Here is a 22,422-nt window from a genome sequence, read left to right as displayed (position 1 = left end):
GTTGACCAATCAATATCTGTCAATAGTTTCTTCAATACTGAGACTGTAGTCAACACCAACACCAGATCAGTCCTCTGTCACCATATTCCCTACCAGTAGATCTCTGGGAAGAGGTGAAAGTGAGAAGTACAAGAAAACATCTTACAGATTCTTAGTCATGTTCAAGGTGAGATTCTAGAGTAGCCCTAAGTCAAGAAATGGTGAGATGAGGCTAGAACTTCAGCTGGTATTTCAGAGATGAGACAAGTTCATTCAAAGAAAATGCAAGCTATGATCATAGCTCAAGAAAACATTTCTGACTATAAATTAATGAATTCTGACTTTGTATCTCCAGTGTCAAGCATAGAAGCAGGCACATAACAGATGCCTGGTGATTGATTAATGAATTATCTTCATGAGAAAGAAATGGGGTGGTACCTCAAGAGACCAGTGAGATTTCAGAGGGAGTTTTCTATGAACTCAGATTTTTAAACCAAAAAAAAAAAAAAAATGAAATAATGGAAACAGGGTCATATAACCAAAAGCAAGTATGAAAAGATGACAAGGACCCATGAGAATTGTATCTTTTTACATTATATTCCAGGAAAGAAACACAACAAGAAAGAGATAACCCCAAAGCTTAGGGCAGAAACTGTAATTCAACAGACAGGAGAGAAAGCAGAATTCAATTCATTTTTTTTTACTGTATCTGCCCTATAAATAAGAATATACTTCATACTGGAAAAAGTAGAAGAAAAATCTATCCATAGGTGAAAAGTTTATCAAGTGAAAATAGAAGATCAAGATAGAAGAGATCGAAATAAAACACAATGGTTAGTTTCTCTTGAGTTCATGTTTCTGGCACCAGATTAATTCTATACCAGGATAATAATGGCAAGCAATAATAGCTGTGTGTATATTCATGTGTGTATGCACATATAAACATACACAAATTACACAGAGCATAATGAATAGATAATTGGCCTTGAAGCCACAAAAATTCAAACCACACCTCTTAACATACTGGCTATGTGACTGAGCAATTCACTTAACCACTCAAAGCTCTAGCCATTTATCTAAGATAATAAATTGCAGAGAAGGTATCTGCATTGTTAAGAGGAGTTTCCTTTAATAAGAAGAATATCTCATACTCCTCATGCCCAATCAAGGTGACTAATAAGATACCATACATATCTTTATCAGGTGATAACTTGTTTTTAATTGAGTTATATAAAGTCATCCACGACATAACTTGGGTATGAACAGTATCTAGATACCTCTACTGAATGAATCAATCAAAAGTATAAACCAGTACAAACTGAACAAATGTAGATGATCCCACATAGAAACTATCTTGTGTTTGGTTGAAAAGAACCAGTCATGATACCCTGAGGGGTTTGGATAAAACAATAAGCCATTTTAGAATTCAATATTCAAGTGGCAAGAAACTCCAGCAAAACCTCAGAAAGGGACTCACTTGGGGGAGGAAGAGTGATATGAGGGGAGAGTCTCTGTCTCTCACCCATCATGTGTAGAGGGTGACACTGGGAACTTTGAAAGGCTTAAAAATTTAGATTTCTCATCAATGTTTGTAGCAAAGTTCCCAGAACAACACAAGGTAATAGCAGCATCTTTCTCATGAACCAAGGCCAAACTAGAAGAATTCTTCAGGACTCTGTAAATTATTTACATTCATCGAAAAGGAATTTTATGAAGATTCCATGAAGAGAGAAAAGGACTTCCAGAAACCAGTGGGCAGAAGTTATCAATTTGTCCCATGTTCTGTCTAAACTTGAGCCCACTTTCCCCAAGGACCTTAAATATAAAAAGTGGCAAATATATCCCAGATTTTAGGGGGGAGGGCTATTTCTATAACAACTGTGTTTTCTGTACCACCCTAGTAAATACTAAATACCTGTTTCAAAAAGCTAACTTAACTCTAGTTGGCTAATTGACAATTAGTGGGAAGCATACTCACAGGGGACTCAGGAACAAAAGTAAAGAAACTCCCCTACCCCTGGTCAGCCCCTCAGAATTGTGCCTTCAACCTTCAAAAGAGTACTAATTATTCACCTTCTGGGGACTCTAGTTGATGGTTTGAAAGATGGTTGGGCAGTAGTCACAGAGGGGACATTACATCCTTCTGGGAGTTCCCTACATCAGTAAAATCAAAGGCCCATAGCACTTTACATATATGATCCCATTTTTATCCTCACAACCCTGTGATATAGGTGAGGGGAAAAAAAAACTTAGCAGATATGAGACAACATTGCAAAGAAATATAGTGCTGTACTTGAAGTCAGAAGATCTGAATTGAAATCCACTACTAATGCTTATTGACTGTGCCTATGGGCAGGTTATTTCACTTTTGCCTTAATTTCCTCATCTATAAAATGAACATAGAAATATATATAGCACCTGCCTCACATGGTTGTATAAAACTTAATGAAAAACTATATGTCAATAATTTTATAAATGTCTGCTGATTCATTATTGCATGACTGCTGATCACCACTGCTAGTAATCTCAATGGAACTGTGAAGGTTTAGAGATGAGCAAAATGTCGCCTCAACTTTCAAAAGAGATGGATGAAACTGATTATTAAGTGGATGATTTACAAGAATTTAGAAAAGAAAATGGTGAGTAGTGGGAGCCAGAAAAGGATCTCCTAAGAAATCATGTCAGATTAATTTCATTTTCTTCTTCAATAAGATTATTAGGCTGACAGAGACATATATAGTCTCTCTGGGGTTCAGTCATAGCATACATTTGGCAATCTCTAGATCTTGCAGGTAATATCTAAGCTCACTGCTGGCTACTTAGACATAGTATTTAGGAGGGTCAAGTGTTTCAGTACTTTTGCCAATGGCTAAGAAGAGGCAGAACAAGGAAAAGTCATGTCCTTGTTCTTTTCATTGGGCTTCTCCTGCTCTAATAAGAGACTGAAAACTTCTCCAGAGCATCCCATCCAGTTCTCTAATACTTTCCAAAGGTCACCCTTCCTTGGAAAAATACACTCCTTTCATACCTATCTGTGATGGTATCTGATCTCTCTGCATCTCCATAGAGACTTTAATAGTGTTTATCTGGGATATCTTCCAAAATTGCCTTGCAACAGTATCTTTCTATAAAATTAAATTACGTGAAACTAATGACTTTACTACATGCAAAGGAGGATAGAAATATTCTAGACAGCACAGAAAAGAGATGAACAACTTGTCTCTGTCCCACCTTTAAAATTATTAAAATGCTCATGCTGTGGAATATGAGCAGATTACTTCAGCCATCTTTATACTTGGCATATGGTGATCCACATTGAAAAATCAATAAGAACCAAAATGATGCGGATGTATGAGTTATAAAGATATGGTTATAGTCATCTCCCCTCATTACCTAAGAGTGAGGCTTTAATTATTAAAACCCGGGATTTAATGATTTGCATATGTTTTCCATAGGAACTAGCAATAATCATTATTACTTTGATATTTTTATCTCCCAGCACAATTAGGTATGGTTGGGTCCTGATGAAGCCGAAAGAAACATAAAATTTGCAAATATATGCAAAGCCGCCATTCTACCGGTCTACAAACCCCCAACATAAGATTTTTGTTCTGTTTTTAACCACTTAAAGAAAATGCAGTGAGCTTCTAGTCACTTCAAGAATGGAGTAAAAAAAAAAAAAAAGTTCACCTTTTCAGGTGTTTTTAATTAACTGGCGACTCTGATGTCCAAAAGTTTTGGTTCCCCACCTTCTAAGGTGAAAGCTTACTTTCTTAGAGAGCCCATTCATTCTCATAAGCAACCTGTCATCTCTATACAGATAACTAAAATCTATTTCTCCAATCCTTAATTGGCAAGCCCCAGTCATGCAGCATCTACTGACCAGATATTCACACAATGATGTCCCACTATCACCTTAGACTCCACATATCTAAAATTTGTCAAATGCAGCCAAAAGAAGGGGCTACCTAACCTCACCTCATGATTGAAACAGTGATATCCCTGGAAACTTCCTATTAGTTACTGGTGGAACCCCCTGTTCTGACCAATATTACTGATGTTGGGAGAGAAATTAGGGTCTTTCCCAAAGAATTAATGACTCAGGCAATCTCCATGGCAAAGGAACAAGCTTTCTTAAGAGAGGGAGGAGGAGGTGGTGGAATGGCCCTGGTGATGAGAGTGTCCATAGTGGTGATGGAGAGGTTTGGCAGTGGAAAAGTTTGGGTGGCAAGGCTCTGAGAGGTTTTCAGGAATGCTTTTTATCTTGATTAGTTACTAAGAAAAGAGTGATTTGTTTGGGCGGTTGCTGCCTGCTGTTCCCAAGGAGCTGATGTCACTTTACCCATAGTTTGCCTTGGTCTGTGTGGCCTTACCCATAGTTGACCTTGTTTCCCTATGAAGGGGATAAAAACCACAATGCAAATAGGATACTAATGATATGTTAAACACCCTGAGGCGCTTTTTGTCTGATTCTGCACAGATTCCAAAGGAAGGAAAGTCCCTAGTTTGCTGTGCCCATGCTGATTGGCCAATTGCTGAACTCCTGCCTACATCCTTATAACAACCTATCAACATCCATATACCAACCTGACTGCTTGGCAACCCATATCATTACCACTCCCCAACCTTTGTATATTTTTGCAAAACAACCTTCCCAAGCACCCTTCCCTGTTGCTCCCCTTCCCAAGAACTCCTTCTTGTTCAAGTATATTTAAACTCTACCCCTTCAACCCTTCCTGGGCACTCCTGTACTTTGATTTGGGAATGTAATCCCCTTGCCTTGATGAAAGCCCTTGTTGCTACTTTGGTAGTCCTCTCCATTTCAGGTTGACAAACTGAACTCCTTTCCCCCAACACCTCATCCTAAAACTTGTCTCAGTGCCTGGAGTCTCCTCTCAACCCTGCAGCCTACTCATCATGAAATCTCTCTGCAATGCCGCTCTCCTTCTTTCTGCAGCCTCCATTTTGTGAAGAGGCCCATATCAGCTGGCCTTCACTCTCCTCCTAGTCATGTTCCTGACTTTTTGGTTTTATCTTTATCTCTCCCCCATTTCCTTTTCAGGTCCCTTTTGTGAGTAGACATCCTTTAATGGAATATAAATTCCTTGAAGGCTGGGATTATCTTTCTTTTTGATTGTTTCTAACCCAAGTACTTAGCAAAGAAACTCACATAGAGTAGGTAGTTAATAAATATTGATTTATTGATTATGCTAGTTACTGGAAAAGATAAAATTTAATTAAGATATGTTATTTAAATATTCATGTGTGCCTCCCCAACCAAATTGTTAAGTTCCTGAAGAACAAGAGCTATGCATTTTACTGCTCCGCATCCACTTAGTATAAGAACTGAGTAGATGTTTAATACATATTTGATGAAGATATTCAGATCAAACCAGCCAGGATCCAAAATTAAGCAACTAATTTCCATAAATACATTTCACTTAGATTAATGTTTGAGTGTTAAATGCACATCAAGATTTCTCTATTTTTAAAATGTCTGATATAGTAAAGTCCAGTATTTCTAATATTTTTGCACTTGACAAATGTTGTTGCGATCATGCCAGTATCTTCATGACTCCATTGGGGTTTTCTTGGCAAAGATACAGGAGTGGCTTACCATTTCCTTCTCCAACTCATTTTACAAATAAGGAAACTGAAATAAACAAGGTTAAGTGGCTTGCCAAGGTTCACAGAGCTAGTAAGTGTCCGAGAGCAGATTTGAATTTGGGAAGATAACTCCAGGTCCAGCACTCTATCCACTGCACCACCTAACTGCCCTCAAAGGGATCTTAGAGATAATCTAATCCAATGCTCTCCTTGTACAGAAAAGGAAACTCAGTTTCAGAATAAGTATGTAATTTATCCAAGGGCACGCAGATCAGATAATAAGTAGCAAAGCAAGAATATGAACTCAAGACTCAAGGCTATCCCTGTTTTGGCAGCTCACTGACCAAATCATGTTGATTTAACATTCACAAAATGAACTTTTTTCCATGAGATTTATTTCAAAACTGCTAAGTCCAATCCACATAAATAATCAAGTCCTTCTATATTTATTCAAGCTGAATTTAATTCCTATATAAACCAGAACCTCCAAATCTGCTATTTTCAAGTATTTCCATTAGACTTAAGCAATCCCTCAAAAACAAAACAAAACAAAACAAAACAAAAAGCTAACCTTTATGTGATAGACTTATGGGTGCAGAATTATGGGATTGCACAATTTCAGAGCTAAAAATAACCTAGGAACTAGTCTAACTTCTTGATATTCTTTAGATGAAATAGCTAAAGTCCAGAAATAATAAATTATTCTGGTAAGATTGCATAACTAGTAAATGATAAGGCTCAAATTGAAACCCAGCTCTTCTAACTCCTTGGCCAATACTCTTTCAATTAGACCACACTGCTTCTCTCTCCTACCTCACCCTCACTGGTCAAATAAAATTAGTTTGGAATGAAATGATCTTTCTAATTACAGGTTCCTATCAAAACACTGATTTGGTTTGGTTTGGGGTTTTTTTCCCCCTTAAGGAGAAACTAGACAAGATGGGGAAAAAAACCAAATTGAAGGAATGTTACAGTCCATTGCAACAACCTCAATGCCTCACAACAGCTCCATTTCATACCAGGATTCCTAAATTTACTCAGTTCTATATGATCCAAAGGTTATAACCTATCATATCATTACGTCCTTCCAGCCTTTCTCTGTCTCTAGGTCTTGCTTGTACTCTTTCTCCGCCTCTGTGTCTGCCTCTCTCTGTCTCTCACTCCCCTACCTATATCCCAGTCTTTCTCCCTTTGTTTCTTTTCTCTCTCTCTGTCTGTCTCTCTGTCTCTCTGTCTCTCTGTCTCTCTGTCTCTGTCTCTGTCTCTGTCTCTCTCTCTCTCACACACACACACACACACACACACACACACACAGAGAGAGAGAGAGAGAGAGAGAGAGAGAGAGAAAGATACAAATTACAAAATAAAAGCTTCTATTATGAATACCAGGAAGAAAAAATAAGAGATATTGTTTTCTTGAAGCAACTCAGAGCAACTAGAGTTTCACTAATGCTAATCCTTTTTAAATGTAATGCTTTATAATCTAGCATTAGTCTTCTACCCAAAAGTTCTCATACAGCTTTTTTTAGTCACCAATGTTTATGGCATAATTTATCAAATAAATAACTCAACCAAAAACTATATGTGATACATACAAATTTATCCTCAAATTTAAAGTATCTAATTCGTCACCATCTCAAGTTTCAAAATTTAAGGAATAACTGATATTTATAATAGTACCTTCTGTTTTCAAAACACTGTTAAAATGACATAGAGATAGGGACTAGACTTGCACTTTCATTGGTATAAGGAACTACTGGCTTTGGGAATTTCCACCAATGCCACCTTCTCTGCAACATAGAGTCCTGGAGTTGCCTAGAACACCGAGAGTTGGTTATAGGGGGCCAGCCGCCTATATGATTTTGGGGTCCTGGGTGGCGTTGGTGGCTTAGGATTGTTAAGGCAGGAGAAAGAAAATGAGAACAACCAGACTAGTGGTTAGCCCATGTTGCTCTAACGCTATGGGATTTGGACTTTATTTTATACTGGTTTCAAACAAAGAACACAAAGAAAGAGTAACAGCTGTGAAGGGGTTACAAATCATACACAATCCATTAAAGTCTAAAAAGTAGAGATATGGGTGCAAGGACAAGAGCCAAATTCCAAACACCAATTAGTAGGGGTTAATTCTGGGAGCAGAAATAAATTTCATGGAGATGTTTACTAATTGTGTTCTGCCTTGATTTACAGATCTGCACCTGGTCAGATAGTCTGGACTAAATTGTCTGGCTCCAGTCCTTATCTAAGTAATATATTTTTGGGGGTTCAGGCTTCTTAATCATCAAGGAGAGAAACTGTCAAGGAGAGAAATTGTTAACTCAGTAGCTTCTGGTCTGGTTATGGACTCAAAGCTTTCCAATAACTCTATAATGTTTTTCCAATAAGAAAAGGTATGGATCATAAGAGGTGTCAAAAGAGGGGTCTCAGATTTTTATCTATTATCTTATTGGCTTCCCACAGTTGGTAACTTACCCAGGGTCACAGTCAGTATGTATCAGAGGTAGATCTTGAACTCAGGTCTTTCTGACTTCACTGCCAGCTCATGCTCCACTATACCACACTTCCTCTCTACAAAATTTACATAATCAGTTTGATTTTCATGGCATCCCTGTAGGATGAGTAATGAAAGAATTATTGCCTCTCTTTTAAAGACAGAAAATGAAAGGCTATATATAGCTAATAAATAGCAAAACTGAGATTTGAATCTAGTTCTGCTGACCCCAAGGTCCAGAGCTCTTAAACTTAATAAAACTTTAAGAGTCATTCTGGCCTTTAATCTGTCAGGTCCTCTTCGACTATGAATTAGACACAAAGTTTTTTATGGGGTGCTATGGGAAAAGGAGAAGTTCTGCCTCCTCCTCCCAGCAATGCAAATGAGAAGCCAAGAAATAGCTCTATGCACCCAACACAGTCCTGCTAGTTTACATACAAAAACATCTCCCAAACATAATTTAATACAAATTAAAATCATGGGGGAAATGGTTAAGGCCAATGAGAAAGCAATTCTTATGGGAGTGGTGTCACACAGAGCTGGGATTCCTTTTTTCTATTGGATTATTTTAACATGGTATATAACAAGTGTATAACAATTATTCCTGGTCTTCAAAAGTAGCTATCTTAGCACTCAAGCTTGACTTACTGCAAAGTTCTACACACATTTTAATGTTTCAAATACCCTACAAAAAAATCCTTTGCTTTGTTATGTCCAGGACAACTTAATTATGTTCATGCCCAGAATGCCTACTCTTGGACCCTCAGGGGTGATTAGTGGTAGGTGGCCTCAGGAGTCCACTAAACCCACTAAACCGTCTCCAGATATGTTTCACTTTATTCTCTGGACTTCTCTACACCAATCACCCCTGGCTCTCCCCTCCCTTTCCAGTCCTGAAACCATAATGAAATCAATTCTACCACTGCTCCTAGAAAGGGTATGCCAATTTACACTCTCCTATAACTCCATTTAGGAACTTTCCAAACCACATTAAAGCCTTCTCAGAGGAATTTAAAAAAAAAAAATTCTTGCCTTCTGTCCTCATAGCAATACTAAGTATCATTTCCCAGACAGAAAAGTGGAAAGGGCTAGGTAACTGAGTTTAAGTGACTTGCCCAGGATCACACAGCTAGGGTTTCAGGCCACCTTTGAACCGGGATGCACCCATTTCAAGGTCTGGCTCTGTATCCACTGAGCCACTTAAGCTACCTCCAAACCAAAGAGTCTTCACTGGTCACTACTCTAACATGTGGGTTGTATCTCACTATAAGAATGTAAGCTCACTGAGAGCAGAGGTTGTCCTCATTTTTTATTTGTATCCTGAATGCTTAGTAGAATGGTTAGCACATATTAGGCACTTATGGAATGCTTTTTCATTCATTCATTCATTCATTCATTCATTCATTCATTCATTCATTCATTTATTATTCCCAATTAGGAAAACTAAGATGACCATGACAAAGTAATATGAAGATATTTTTAAATGATCCACCAAAGCATTTTGTTTTTATTTGTAAAGTATAGCTCTCTAGAATTAAATGAAAAATTCTGCCAATTTGAAATATTTTTTTACATTCAGATATTTCAGAACACAACTGTAGCATCTCTGTGGCATCTTATTAATACTTCAAAGGATAAAGTTCCTTTTCCAAAAATATTAGCCATGAATTTAATGTTCAGATGGTAATACTAATCCCCAAAGGCTGATAGCTCTCCCTTGTAGACAACGATGTTTTTGTCAGTTTCATGCACTTTGACTTTATAAAGGACTCCCACAGGAAGAATTTTCTGAAGGTTTTCCCAGATATATACAGCTACATTTTCTGTTGTGCTGTGAATAGAGATAAAGATTTTATAAGTTCAGATATGAAAATGACTAACAAGGTCTAATACTCTCAGAAATAAATATTCTTCTTGCTTACATGTTATATTCTCAGTGAAACTTTAGTATTTGTACTAACAAATAAAGTAAATTATTTACTGAATAATAAATATAAATATAAATTTAAAATATAAATATAAAAATAAATAAAATAAAAATAAAACAATAAAAAAATAAAAAACAAGAGATATTTTTCAAAAATAAAATCTTTGGGGAAGAAAATACATGCGTATATATTTTCATTACATGAAATTATCATACAAAAATAGCCTATTTCAGTGTTTTCAAAGTAAACAACCAAGTTTCTTCCTCACAAAATATTACATATAGGTTGTCCTAAAAGTATTAGCGCAGTTTTAAGCTTAAAAGCTTTTATTTGAGTCTTTTGGGACAGCCTGTTGAAAGTTGAGAGAGAATCCTTAGAATCTCCATCATTGGNAATAAAATAAAAATAAAACAATAAAAAAAATAAAAAACAAGAGATATTTTTCAAAAATAAAATCTTTGGGGAAGAAAATACATGCGTATATATTTTGATTACATGAAATTATCATACAAAAATAGCCTATTTCAGTGTTTTCAAAGTAAACAACCAAGTTTCTTCCTCACAAAATATTACATATAGGTTGTCCTAAAAGTATTAGCGCAGTTTTAAGCTTAAAAGCTTTTATTTGAGTCTTTTGGGACAGCCTGTTGAAAGTTGAGAGAGAATCCTTAGAATCTCCATCATTGGACTTAAAAATACCAAGAGATATTTTTTAATTCAAAATATTCAGACTTGTGCTAAGATGCATACTGTCATATATAGTCTATGCTCTAAAATAAAGTAAAAATTCTGGGAAGAGGAGAGACTACTGTCAAATATCCCTTCCCACCACACACCTGGTGGTTTTTCTAGCCTGAAGGATATAGAGTAGGACATTGAATGGATGCTTGGACATTAAAGCCTTCTCAGAGAATCTTCCTCCCTTATTTCTTGAGGTAAGGGCAGCAGCAGGGCCATCCAATAATACAAGGTCTCCCTATGTGGGTGGAAGGCCTCCAAGAAAGCTGAGGCTACCGTTTCTGCCTTTGCTCCTAGGGAAGCAAGCTTTAGACTATGCCTATACTAACAGTACTTTAGATTATATTCAGCTTTGATATTATAGACGCTAGATGGAGTGGGGAAAGACTACAGTTTATTTGAACCAATATGAAAATTCATTCTCATTTTATTATCTGTTATGAGACAAAAGTGGGGGCCAGCACCTACCTTACAACATCTGCAAAGTAGGGTACATCCTGGTCCAAGTTCTTATGATCAAGTGGTTTCATAATTGCCTCCTGGGGCCAAAAGAGAATAGGGAAAAAAACTGCTCCATCTGTGATTCAGATTTGAATGGGCACTGCTTGTGCTTCTCAGACCTTAGAGAATTTGGGCTCCTGGGTGCTGCAACTCTATCTAACCAAACTCTAGGCAACTTAATACTATCAGTGGAAAACAGAACCTCCTACACCAAACTATGTCCTTCCTGTCAGAAGATCAACTGGCAAAACCATGATGAGAAACACACAACTGCCATATATACCAGACTTCATATTAGAGTAAAAACACACATATTAGAACTTGAGTATAACATTGTGACCCAAGACAACTGGAAATAGCAGATAACAATTCTTACATAACATCCCAGAAGGTCTGTATTTTAAACAACATCTTATTATAACTCATTTTGATCAGTGCCACAATAAGACATCTGAGGCTGGCATGAGGACATGCCACCAAAGAACCAAAGAAAGGTTCTTAAGGAATTATTTGTTAAGAGCTGCACAATTATCAAATTAGATCAAAATTTGAAGAACTGAGTAATTTAATTATCTGAAGCTCCTGGAAGGAAAAATATTTCACAAATGCAAAAGAAATAATTTCCAAGTGTTCAAACACCTTCATATCATATTTTTCTCCTTGTCATTATCAAGAGCTATAATTGTCTTTTTTCTGACATCAGTATCTACTTTCAAGCTACCCTAAAAAGCCTTGGATATCAAGAAAGCAATCATTTTTAGGATCTCAAAAGGCATCATGTTGCATGCAGTGAAAAGGACATTGGTTTTAGAATTGAGAAGACCTAGGTTCCAATCTGCCTCTGACACTTACAATCTGGGTAATTATGGTGAGTCAGCTAATACCACTGAACCCATTTCCTCATCTGCTATATGGGGATAATAATATTGCAATATTAAGTTCATCTCACCATGATGAAAATTAAATGAGGCAATGTTATAAAGTACTTTGAAACCTTAAAGTACTTTGTAGAAGTCAGCTATTATTATTTTGAATTATGTTTTCAATAAATTGAAAGGGGGGGCAGCTAGGTAGCTCAGTAGAGAACCAAACCTAGAGATGGGAGATCCTGGGTTCAAATCTGACCTTAGACACTTCCTAGCTGTGTGATCCTGGGCAAGTCATTTAACCCCAATTGCCTAGCCCTTACTGCTCTTCTGCCTTGGAACCAATAAATAGTATTGATTCTAAGATAGAAGATAAGGATTTTAAAAAATAAAATTATAAATTAAAAGGATTTTCCTATATGGGCACTAACAAAATAAATATGTGAGATTTGTCTGTCTTCTCTACTAAGAAGAATGATTTGAGTACTAGAGGGGAAAAAAGAAAACAGAGGAAATGATTAATGACAGGGAAGGAAGGTGGCTCAGTGGATCTATATAGTCAGACCTATAGACTCAAGGTCCTGGGTTCAAATCTGGCCTCAGACACTTCCTAGTTATGTGACTCTGGACAAGTCATCTAACACCTCAGTGCCTAGCCCTTACTTTTCTTCTGTCTTGGAACCAATACACAATACTGATTCTAAGACAAAAGATATGAGTTTAAAAAAAAGAAAAGAAAGAAAAGAAAATGGCTAAAAGAGAGTTAATACTATACATCAGTCAAGAGTACCTTGATATACCTGATAAGTTCAAGTCCCCAGATTCAGATAACTACTTCTCTACGTACTAAAAGAAAACAGAAATGTGAATGCAGAATCACTGTCGGAATGGCATCATTCAGGATAGGTAATACAGAATTGGACAAGACCAAATATTATCTTGATTTCCCAAAAATGGAAGAAAGTAGAATTTGTTTAGTACAGAACAGTGAGTTTGACTTCCAATTCCTAGTAACAGTTAAATCATTTAAAGGGATGGTAAGCAAACATTTAGAATATAAAGCAGGGATCATGAAGAGATAATATGGTTTCATCAAGAACAGGGTTTACTAACAAAAGCCATTCCCAAATAAGCAGTCAAATCATATGAAAAAACAGTTCCCAAAATAATTATAACTATTAATAACTATATGAAATATTGCTCTAAATCACTACAAACAAGAGAAATATACAAATCAAATCAACTCAGGTTCACCAGGACTCAGCCTGGCAAAGATGTCAAAAGAGAGAATCAGACCATGTTGGAGGGAGATTGGCAAAATAGGCAAACTTATGAACTGTTGGCACAGCAGTGGATTGATCCAACTATCCTGGAAAGCAATTGGGAATTATGCAAAGAAGATTAAAATCATGCTAACCTATAGAGATCCTGCTCTATAACCAGAGACTTATCTGAGTGGCCTAGGGTGGTCATCAGATGTAAAGAACAAAACAGATTGGAAGCACGGCTTGTTAGCTCAAAGTGCTCTGAGGTACAATGGAGTCATCAGTTTATTATATAGAAAGTTAAAGATCCCCTTCCCCCACAAGCCCAAGAAAGTTTCCCACAATTACAGAGAACAGTATTTTTACTATAGTCAAAACAAAAGCCTTAGAAGCTTCCAGGTATAGATAAAAACCTATGCTAAAGTATCAACTATATGTGTTATCATGAAGTGAAGTCTGGGACATTTTGTTAGGCCAGAAAGCCCCTGAATTTCTCAGCCTTAATGGTATTAAACAATATTTTTGAGCCTCATTATTTTACTTTAATTCTGGGCAAAATGCCCCTGCTAAGGGTTCAACCTTGGTTGTACCAGGCAGCTGTATTCTTGGTCAAAGGGGAACTGTGTTAACCCTCCTCCTGCTGGATTACTGAGAGCCCAAAGCTTTTTCAACAAGACTATATTGCTTTTTAAAGAAAGGTGTGAATTATGAAAGGAATCAAAAGAGGAATCTCAGATTTTTATCTTAGATAGCCCATTCTAGCCTCGTACCTGAGAAAGGTCAATACATGGCTCTGCAAGTCTGTATTGATCTTTTGATGGGGTCCAGATAAAAATATCTAATTGAGATTCTAATTTCTCTTAATAGCTTCATTATCCCACATAATCCCCATTTTCTTTAAATTAACATGATTTATTACAAAGGAAAACTTTGAATAATGAAAGAAGTTATAAATTGGTTATAATCATCAGTTATAGCTGGATCTGATAGGATTTACAGATCAAATTGTTTGTTTACGGCTCTCTACACTAACCTTTGACCCAGAGGTCCCACTCTTAGGCAGTTACTCAAAGGAAGTCAATAATGAAAAAACAAAAGCCTATACTCATGGCAGTGCTTTGCATGGTAGTAAAGAACATGAAATAAAGCAGATGGCCATAAGCTAAAGAATGAATAAAAAAGCTGTAACATATGAATATAATAGATGACTACTATGCTGAAAGAAATAATGAATATGGTTGATAAATCAAAACACAAGAAGGCTAACATAAACTGATGAAAAGTTAAATAAATAGAACAAGGAAAACAATATATGCAATAACTATAACTATGTACCAGAAACTATAATGACAAAACAACCGAAGCAATGCTGTGAAATTACAACAATGAAGTTTGCTCCCAAAGAACACCTATGTAAGGGAACTTCTCCCATTTTTTCACAGGGGTGGGACTATGGCGGTGACATATTGCATACATCAGATTTGTTCAACGTGTTGATTATTTTGGCTAAGCTAGGGTGGGAGGTTTTTATTCTTTATATTAAAGGCTAGCTGGGAGTGAGGAAAATATCTTGGGAAATGTAGGTGACAAAAAAACAAAAGATAAATTTTAAGAAGGCCAGGTGGGACTAACATTATTTCATTTTCTAATAGTTACTGTCCTTGACAGATCAAGCCTAGATATTAGCAAAGCATTTGAAAAAATTTATCATCCTATTCTTGTAGATAAGATAATGTTTGCTAGCTAATATCACAACTGGGAGAACTTAGAGCTTATTGAATGGACACAAAAAGTAGTTATTAGTGCTTCATTGTCACTTTAGCCCAAGAACTGGTACTTGGTATTATGCTATTTAATATTTTTAATCAATGAATTCAATAAAGGCCTAAGTGATATGATTTTCAAATTTGAAGAAGGCACTTAGCTAGGAGAGCTGGGACACATGTTGGATCATAAGAGCTAAAAATTTCTCAGCAAGTTAGACTGTTGTGTTACAGCCATCAATATAAAATTTAATAGAAATAAATGTAAATTTTTCAGTTTGAATTTTTAAAAATCAACATCATAAATACAATATGAGAGAGGCATGGCTTGATAATAGTTCACAAAAAAAACAAAACTTGAGGGTCTTAATTGGCACAAAGTTCAATACAAGTTCAAAAGCTTGTTATAGCAGCCAAAAAGTCAATATGCCCCTGGGCTACATGAAGTGATAGTCCTGATACATTCTGCCCTAGTTAGACAAGATATGGAATATTATGTTCAGTTCTCAGCGCTGCACTTATAAAGTATACTGGTTCACTTGAGAGCAACTAAGAGGCAAACAGGACGGTGGCAGGTCTCAAGGTCAGGCCATATGCAGATGAGGTGAAAGAACTGGGAGAGTAAATCAAGAGAAGTCAGGCCTGTCCTGTGCATGATGGATTATACCACTTTTGCTGGAGCTAAGGCAAGAAGTTGAAAAGAGACAAATTTAGACATACAGGGAAAAAAATCAATTTATGCTTCATACCAATTAGAGCTATTCAAAAGTAGAACAGGCCACCTCAAGAGATGGTGAGTTCTCATCACTAAAACAGTCTTTAAGCAAAAGCTGGATGAGCACCTTTGAGGAATGTAGCGGAGGAGTTTTTGTTCCAATAAAAGCTGGTCTCAGAGGACCCCTGCAACGTGGAGATTCTGTGACTTTCAATGCTCAGGTCCACATCCACCTTCTCCATAAGGCCTTCTTTTAACTACTGCACCCACAGGGATGGGATACTTTTTCTGAATTTGCAGCAACTCAACCTTTTCTTTAAGACTTTAACCTGTTGATTTATATCTCTTGTATTGTTTGGCTTTTGACATATATGTCTTGTTCCCAAGTGGGCAAGCTGTATGAAGGCAGCAGCTCTGGGTATTCTTTGTGTTTCTCACAGTGTGGATGTGCACTCCTGGGTGCTCAATAAGCATCTGTTGTTTATGTCTCAGAAAATAAAAGGTAACAGAGAAAGAACTCAATACAGTGTAATGTGGTTGCCTTTTGGATTTTAAGTTTCAGAAAAAGTACTGTGTAACAAAGCACTGGATACTTCTAAACACTTGGGAGTTGAGGAGAAATATACATGGTCTCTGCCCAGGGAACAACATGAAGCAATGGGAGGCTAAATTCTGTAACAGTTGATTATAGGCTAAAAAGGCCCAGAGAAAGGGAAGATCTTTGAGGGCAGGAGTAAAAGGAAGTTAGTTCTTTTAGGGCTAGCAGAATTAAAACAGGAAAAGCAGAGAAGTAAAGTGTAGTTCAAACAAGGTAGACAACACAAATAGCTCTCGATCACAATACGCTATTTCTGACTGGTTTTTATTCTATGAATCATTCAAATAGCGTTATAACGAGCAAGGTTGAGGCCATAGGAAAAAGGAAGTTCCCCGGGGTAAACAGCAAAAACAATTGTAGAGGCAGGAGTTTGAAGAAGGAAGCTTTTGAAAATTTATATTTGAGGACCTAAATTTTATTTTATTTACCCTTATCTTCCATCTTAGAATGAATACTATGTATTGGTTCCAAGGCAGAAGAGTGGTGAGGGCTAGGCAATAGAGGTTAAGTGTCTGAGGACAAATTTGAATCCAGGACTTCCATCTCTGGTTCTCAATCCAATGAGCCACCCAGTTGCCCCTAAGGGCTAGAATTTTAAACCTACACTACTAAACTATACCGAACTAAGTAATATTATTACCTCCATAATGTCTTTCAGCTCTGCCAGATTCACAACCATTCCTGTTACAGGATCAATCTGAGGGATAAATAGAGTTAAAAATTAGATTTGGACAACTCCTTACAATTAACCCTTAGGAAACAAAGAAATTTGGCATGAAGCAGAGAGTGCAGGCCAAAATATTTCCACATCTGTTTTCCCATAGTCCTATTTCTAAGGCCATCATTTAACTCTGAGTCCCACCCTCACACCGTACTACTTGTGCTATAATATTACCTGTTCATGGACTACCTCTTCTAGAGAGTCAAGTCCTCAGAAACCAGTTTTAAGAAAAGTTCTTTGGAGGTAGAATGATAAGAAAAAGCAATAATTCACCAGATATAAAAAGACTAACAGATAAGCAATACTGAAGGAAACACTTCAAGAACAGGATACACAATGGCAGTCTACCACAGAAGCTGGAAAAGGCCTAATGAAGCAAGCTACCACACAAGCTACAGACACAAAGAAATATTTTCTGCACATACCTCTCCATGTACTGTCACCACAACTATGGGGGAAGGGAGGGAACAAAATACCAAAAACAGGCATGACTTTCAACAAGCTAACATATGAGCACAAATTGTCAACATAAGCTGCAATAGACAAGGAACAGTCTAATATTTTCAAACAAAAACCACTTCCCAATTTGGAAGCCAGTTCCTTTATCATCAAACCACAACTAAACTGAGAAAGTTCCTCAGTAAGGCCAAGGCCAAGGCAAGTGTGTTATACTTTGGAAGGAAGCTACAAGAACTAGCACCCAATTCTGCGTAACACCTGTTTGAGTAAGGTCACACAGCAAATTAAGCACACTCAGTGATTTAAATTCTTATTAGAGACAAAAGAGGAATATGAATCTCTCCAGCTCATTCACATGAATACACACATAAGCTGACAGCAATAATTTGAGGAAAAACAGGTGCTTTTATAAAGTAAGGGGTAATTTAGGAGGAAAGAGCTTCACAAATGGATGTTTATCTGAGGGTAGGCGAATTGTTTATAGATCAGCACTTGGAAGCATCTGTTATGTCTTAATAGAATAAACTCCCAAGTACGGAACTCAAAGGATTGGTGATTCGATTCTATCAGAGTAGAGAATTCCCCTACCAGTGCTAAGGATCACTTACCTGATTATGACTTAGTAAATAAGTCCTAGGAAGTTGGCTAAGATTTGGATATTATGTGACATGCCCAAAGTCACATATATTAATGAGTAATCCAGAGGTAAGATTTGAAAATAGCTCTTTTTTTTACTCTAAAGGGTGGCACTTTATCTATTATACCATGCCAGGCTGACTCTTCTAGGAGACAATTCTCAATTTTCCATGCATAAATTACATTTTTAATCCTTCCCTTTCATCTTAGAATCAATACATGTATTGGTCCCAAGACAGAAAAGTGGTAAGGACTAAGCAACAGAGGTTAAATGACTTGTCCAGAGTCACACAGAGAAGAAGTGTCTGAGATCAAATTTGAACCCAGGATTTCCCATCTCCGGGTCTGGCTCTCTAACCACTGAGTAACTTACCTACTCTGATAAATTAATTATTACTGTGGATTATCTCTGGCAAATATGTTTAAACTCAGCTATGTCCTTACTAGGCATTGCCTCTCACTCTGCCAATGTGTACTTGACAGAATACAAAGTCATTTCAATATGAACCTTAGCCAAATTTGGTTAGATGGATATATACTGCCACGAAAATTTTATTATGAATTCCTAAGCCAAATAAAAATGATTTTAAACCACTGATTGTAACTGTAACACTGCTCCATTCCATTAGAGCAGATAATTGAGAGTATTTATCTTCTCTTGCTCTTCTGAATAACTTGAAAACTACTAAAATGTATTCAACAAAGGGAGAGATATTCTATATTTGAAATTAATTTAACTTCTCATTTGTCTAAAATCATGGAAATTTAAGCTCACAATGTTTTTCACCTATTAAGTCCACAATGATATTTAGCACTTAGATTCAGAGAACATTAGACCTGGAAGAGACCTTAAAGATCATATCTTCTAACTGCTATTTTACAAATATTTTGGAACAGAAATTGAGAGAAAGAGTAACTTGCCCAAGATTACTGACACAGCTGGATCTATATTAGAACACAAATTCCCTGACTCCCAAGCCACTGTTCTTTCTGCAAAATCGAGGGATCCTTTCCATCAATTCTGTGAAAGAGCTAAAATTCTCAAGCTTCCTTTTCTTACCTTTATAGTTATGCCCATGGCCATTGGGATTATTACATTTCCCAAACACTTTTAGATTCTCTTCATCACTGAGAAATGTGCTGCCAAAGAAAAAAAGAATAAACAATAGTACACAAATTACACATGCAAACCCCTACATGCTTTTAAAAAAATCTTTATACTTTGAAAATCTGTCAGTATATGTTCATATCACCCCAACAGGGGCTTTTTTTTTTTTCTTTCAAACCCTTACTTTCTGTCCTAGTATCAACTCTAGGACATAGGCAAACAGGGTTAAGTCTCTCACCCCAGGTCACACAACTGGAAGAATCTGAGGCCAAATTTGAACCCAGGTCCTCCTGACCTAGCTCTGTGCCACTTCCCTGACAATAGGAACTCTTGTGTGTCATATTTTTTTAATTATAAAACTTACAGTGTTTACTATCATCCCAGATCAGAATACTATCATTGACGCTAGCAATTCAGACGTTAAATTCACCTACATTAAGATCACATAGGCTCTTGAGTGACAGCAAGTGCCATTTTCTATCTAGTATGAATCATTCCAAAAGTATGAATTTCTAGCCATATATCCTTTTTGCTATATCCCAGGTTTTTCTAAATGTAATAATTTCCTCCCTCAACCAGTTAGTAAACCAACAAACATTATTAAGATGTACTATGTGCCTGCCACAGTGCTAAGACCAAAGAAAGGTAAAATAATCTGCTCTCAAGGAAACTAATGGGAAAAACAACAAATATATTCAAACATGATATAGAAAGGATACACTGGAAATAATCAACAGAGGGAAAAAAGCACTAGTATTAAGTGGGATTGGGGAAGGGCTCCTAGTAGAAGATGGGATTTTATCTAGGCTTCTGAAGGTGGCCACGACACAGGCATGAAGATGGAGAAAAGTTCAGGGTATGAAAGGTCAGCCAATGAAAACACCAGGGGTGGGAATATTGTCTGTCTTCTGTGAAAATCAGCAAGAAGGTCAGTACCACTGGATCACTGGATTGTAAAGGTCTTAGAAGACTGCAGAAATAGGAAGGCAACAACAAGGGCTTTAAAGCTAAACAGCAGATTTTATATTTGATTCTGAAGGCAGCTACTTAGAGGCTTTCAAATTAGTTACAAACTATAAAAGGGCTAAGATGCTGGGACATTCCATGGAATCACTTAATTTAGCACAGCGTCAGGCACAGAGAAGGCATTCCACAAATGTGAATTAATTGTTTATTGATTGTCCTTTTAAACTTACCACCACGCCTGCCCTCACTCCCCCAAACAGTACATTAGCTAACAGTGGCAACATCTCTCTTCCTCTTATCTTTGTCCCCATTCCTCCCCCAATTTAACCTGTGATAGCTCAGAAATATTGGTTATCTACACACCCACACCCTCATTTTATATATCCACCTTTGCTTTAAAAACAAACAAACAAACAAAAAAAAAAAACAACCTTCTCTCTTAGAATAGAGGCAAAAGAGCAGTAAGGACTGTGCCATTGGAGTTAAATGACTTGCCCAGGGTCACACAGCTAGGAAACGTCTAAGGCCAGCTTTACACTCAGGACCCCCATCTCCAAAACTGGTGCCCTCTCTACTGAGCCACCGAGCTGCCCCAGTAAATGCGTAATTAATTTTTATTATATTGTATTACTAACAATAATACTAATAACGGAATTCTAAGCCAGAAGCCTATGACCTTTTAAAAATATTTTGATAACTGTCTTTTACTTTGATTAGCTTTTCCTTTGTATTCGCGGGTGCAGACATTTCCGTCTCTCAATGGCAGTTGCTTTCCCAGTCCTAGCTGGTCCAAGGCTCATTCCACCTCCTCCAGATGGCCCCGCCCACCATACCCGCCCACCAAGTGACCAATGGCTCCCGTCTCCATGCAGCTAGGGTTACCTGGTCCCGCCCCTTTCCTTCTGCCCCCTCCAACTCCATCCCACCTTCCGCTCCCCACCGCCACCCCATCATCCCGCACCTGTGGAGCCTGTGGCTCGCGCTGAAGGTGACGCACCGCGAGACCCGCGCATAGCGCCGTCCCGGACGTGCGCTCAACATCTTGTGAGCCCGGGCCGCCGAGGCTTCTCCTGGCTCCCTCGGGTTGAAGGTGGGACAAGAAGAGGTGCGAGGCCGGCTTCCCTTCCTGCAGCGCTCGGCCAGCTGCAGCCCTGGGTGCTCGCTTTCCGGAAAGCCCTTCCCACGAACCGAGGCTGCGAGAGAAGTCGCCCTCTGCCGGCTCGGGGGAGCGCCCTCGAGGAGCCTTAGGCGTGCGTCAAAGGCCGAGGCCCGGAGGCCTGTGATCCCAGGCTTCCTCCCACTAGAATAAGAATCCCACCCAAAGCGTTATATTTGACGAGGGGTCGCGAGACCTTTGAGCAAAGACCGCAGGGAGGGATGAGAACGGCACGACCCTATGACACAGCCTGCTTTTCTCATGATTAATTCTAATATAGCCCTTTTTCTTGTATCCATATCAATTTTTATTTTATTTTATTTTTTCATTTAAATTTCTTGCTTCCTCATCTATATTTGCAACTTCCACCCAGTAATTCAAGGGAGAGGGAATGGATCTGCTAGGTGGGATGAAATTTTCCTCACAATACCTGCCTGTTCAACTGCTATGGGTAGGGTGCCAAGGTAGCAGTGAATTACCCTAAAGAGCCAAAACCCACTTGAGTGGAATAGATGGAAACTTGTGTAGTAGAGGGAAGGGGGGAAATGGGGAAGTGTTGGGGCATACAGGTATGTTTGGTTAGGTTGGAGACAAGCTCCAAGAGTATGACAACAAAGGATGGAATGTAACCCATCTTTCCAGTGTCCAAAGTATGAAAACAAAGGATGGAATGTAATCCATCTTTCCACTGTCCAGCTGATTAATCACACATCCACTAGGGCTGGGTCCCAGCCTCTACTTTGGAAAACACAACTAGATAACCCAGAGGCAGCAACACCAGATATAGGCTGGGGTAGACTTGGGGCCCAAAATGGTTTCTGAGCTTGGGCTTTCCCTTCCAGTGCTGCCCCAGGCAAGTTCATACTCTTAAGTACCCTAAGAGCTTCCAACAAACTTGTTCTTTCCAGGTTGTCCACAATGTGAA

The 22,422-nt window shown here is 37.9% G+C and overlaps 1 protein-coding gene across 1 annotated transcript; it reads right to left on the bottom strand.

The window, feature by feature from the left end:
• Positions 1 to 9,579: 9,579 nt before the first annotated feature.
• PTS (6-pyruvoyltetrahydropterin synthase) lies at positions 9,580 to 21,451 on the bottom strand. Its single transcript, XM_044666317.1, has 6 exons — positions 21,303 to 21,451; positions 19,328 to 19,407; positions 17,598 to 17,620; positions 17,092 to 17,148; positions 11,212 to 11,282; positions 9,580 to 9,908 (listed from the first exon to the last, which is right to left on the bottom strand). The coding sequence occupies exons 1-6, from the start codon at positions 21,380 to 21,382 to the stop codon at positions 9,767 to 9,769; spliced, it is 453 nt and encodes a 150-aa protein (XP_044522252.1). The 5' UTR covers positions 21,383 to 21,451; the 3' UTR covers positions 9,580 to 9,766.
• Positions 21,452 to 22,422: the final 971 nt, after the last annotated feature.

The sequence above is a fragment of the Gracilinanus agilis genome, chromosome 3, assembly GCF_016433145.1.
Source record: "Gracilinanus agilis isolate LMUSP501 chromosome 3, AgileGrace, whole genome shotgun sequence".
NCBI lineage: Eukaryota > Metazoa > Chordata > Mammalia > Didelphimorphia > Didelphidae > Gracilinanus > Gracilinanus agilis.
The sequence above is the reverse complement of the archived record's forward strand: the minus strand, read 5'-3'. Positions and strand labels throughout refer to the sequence as shown.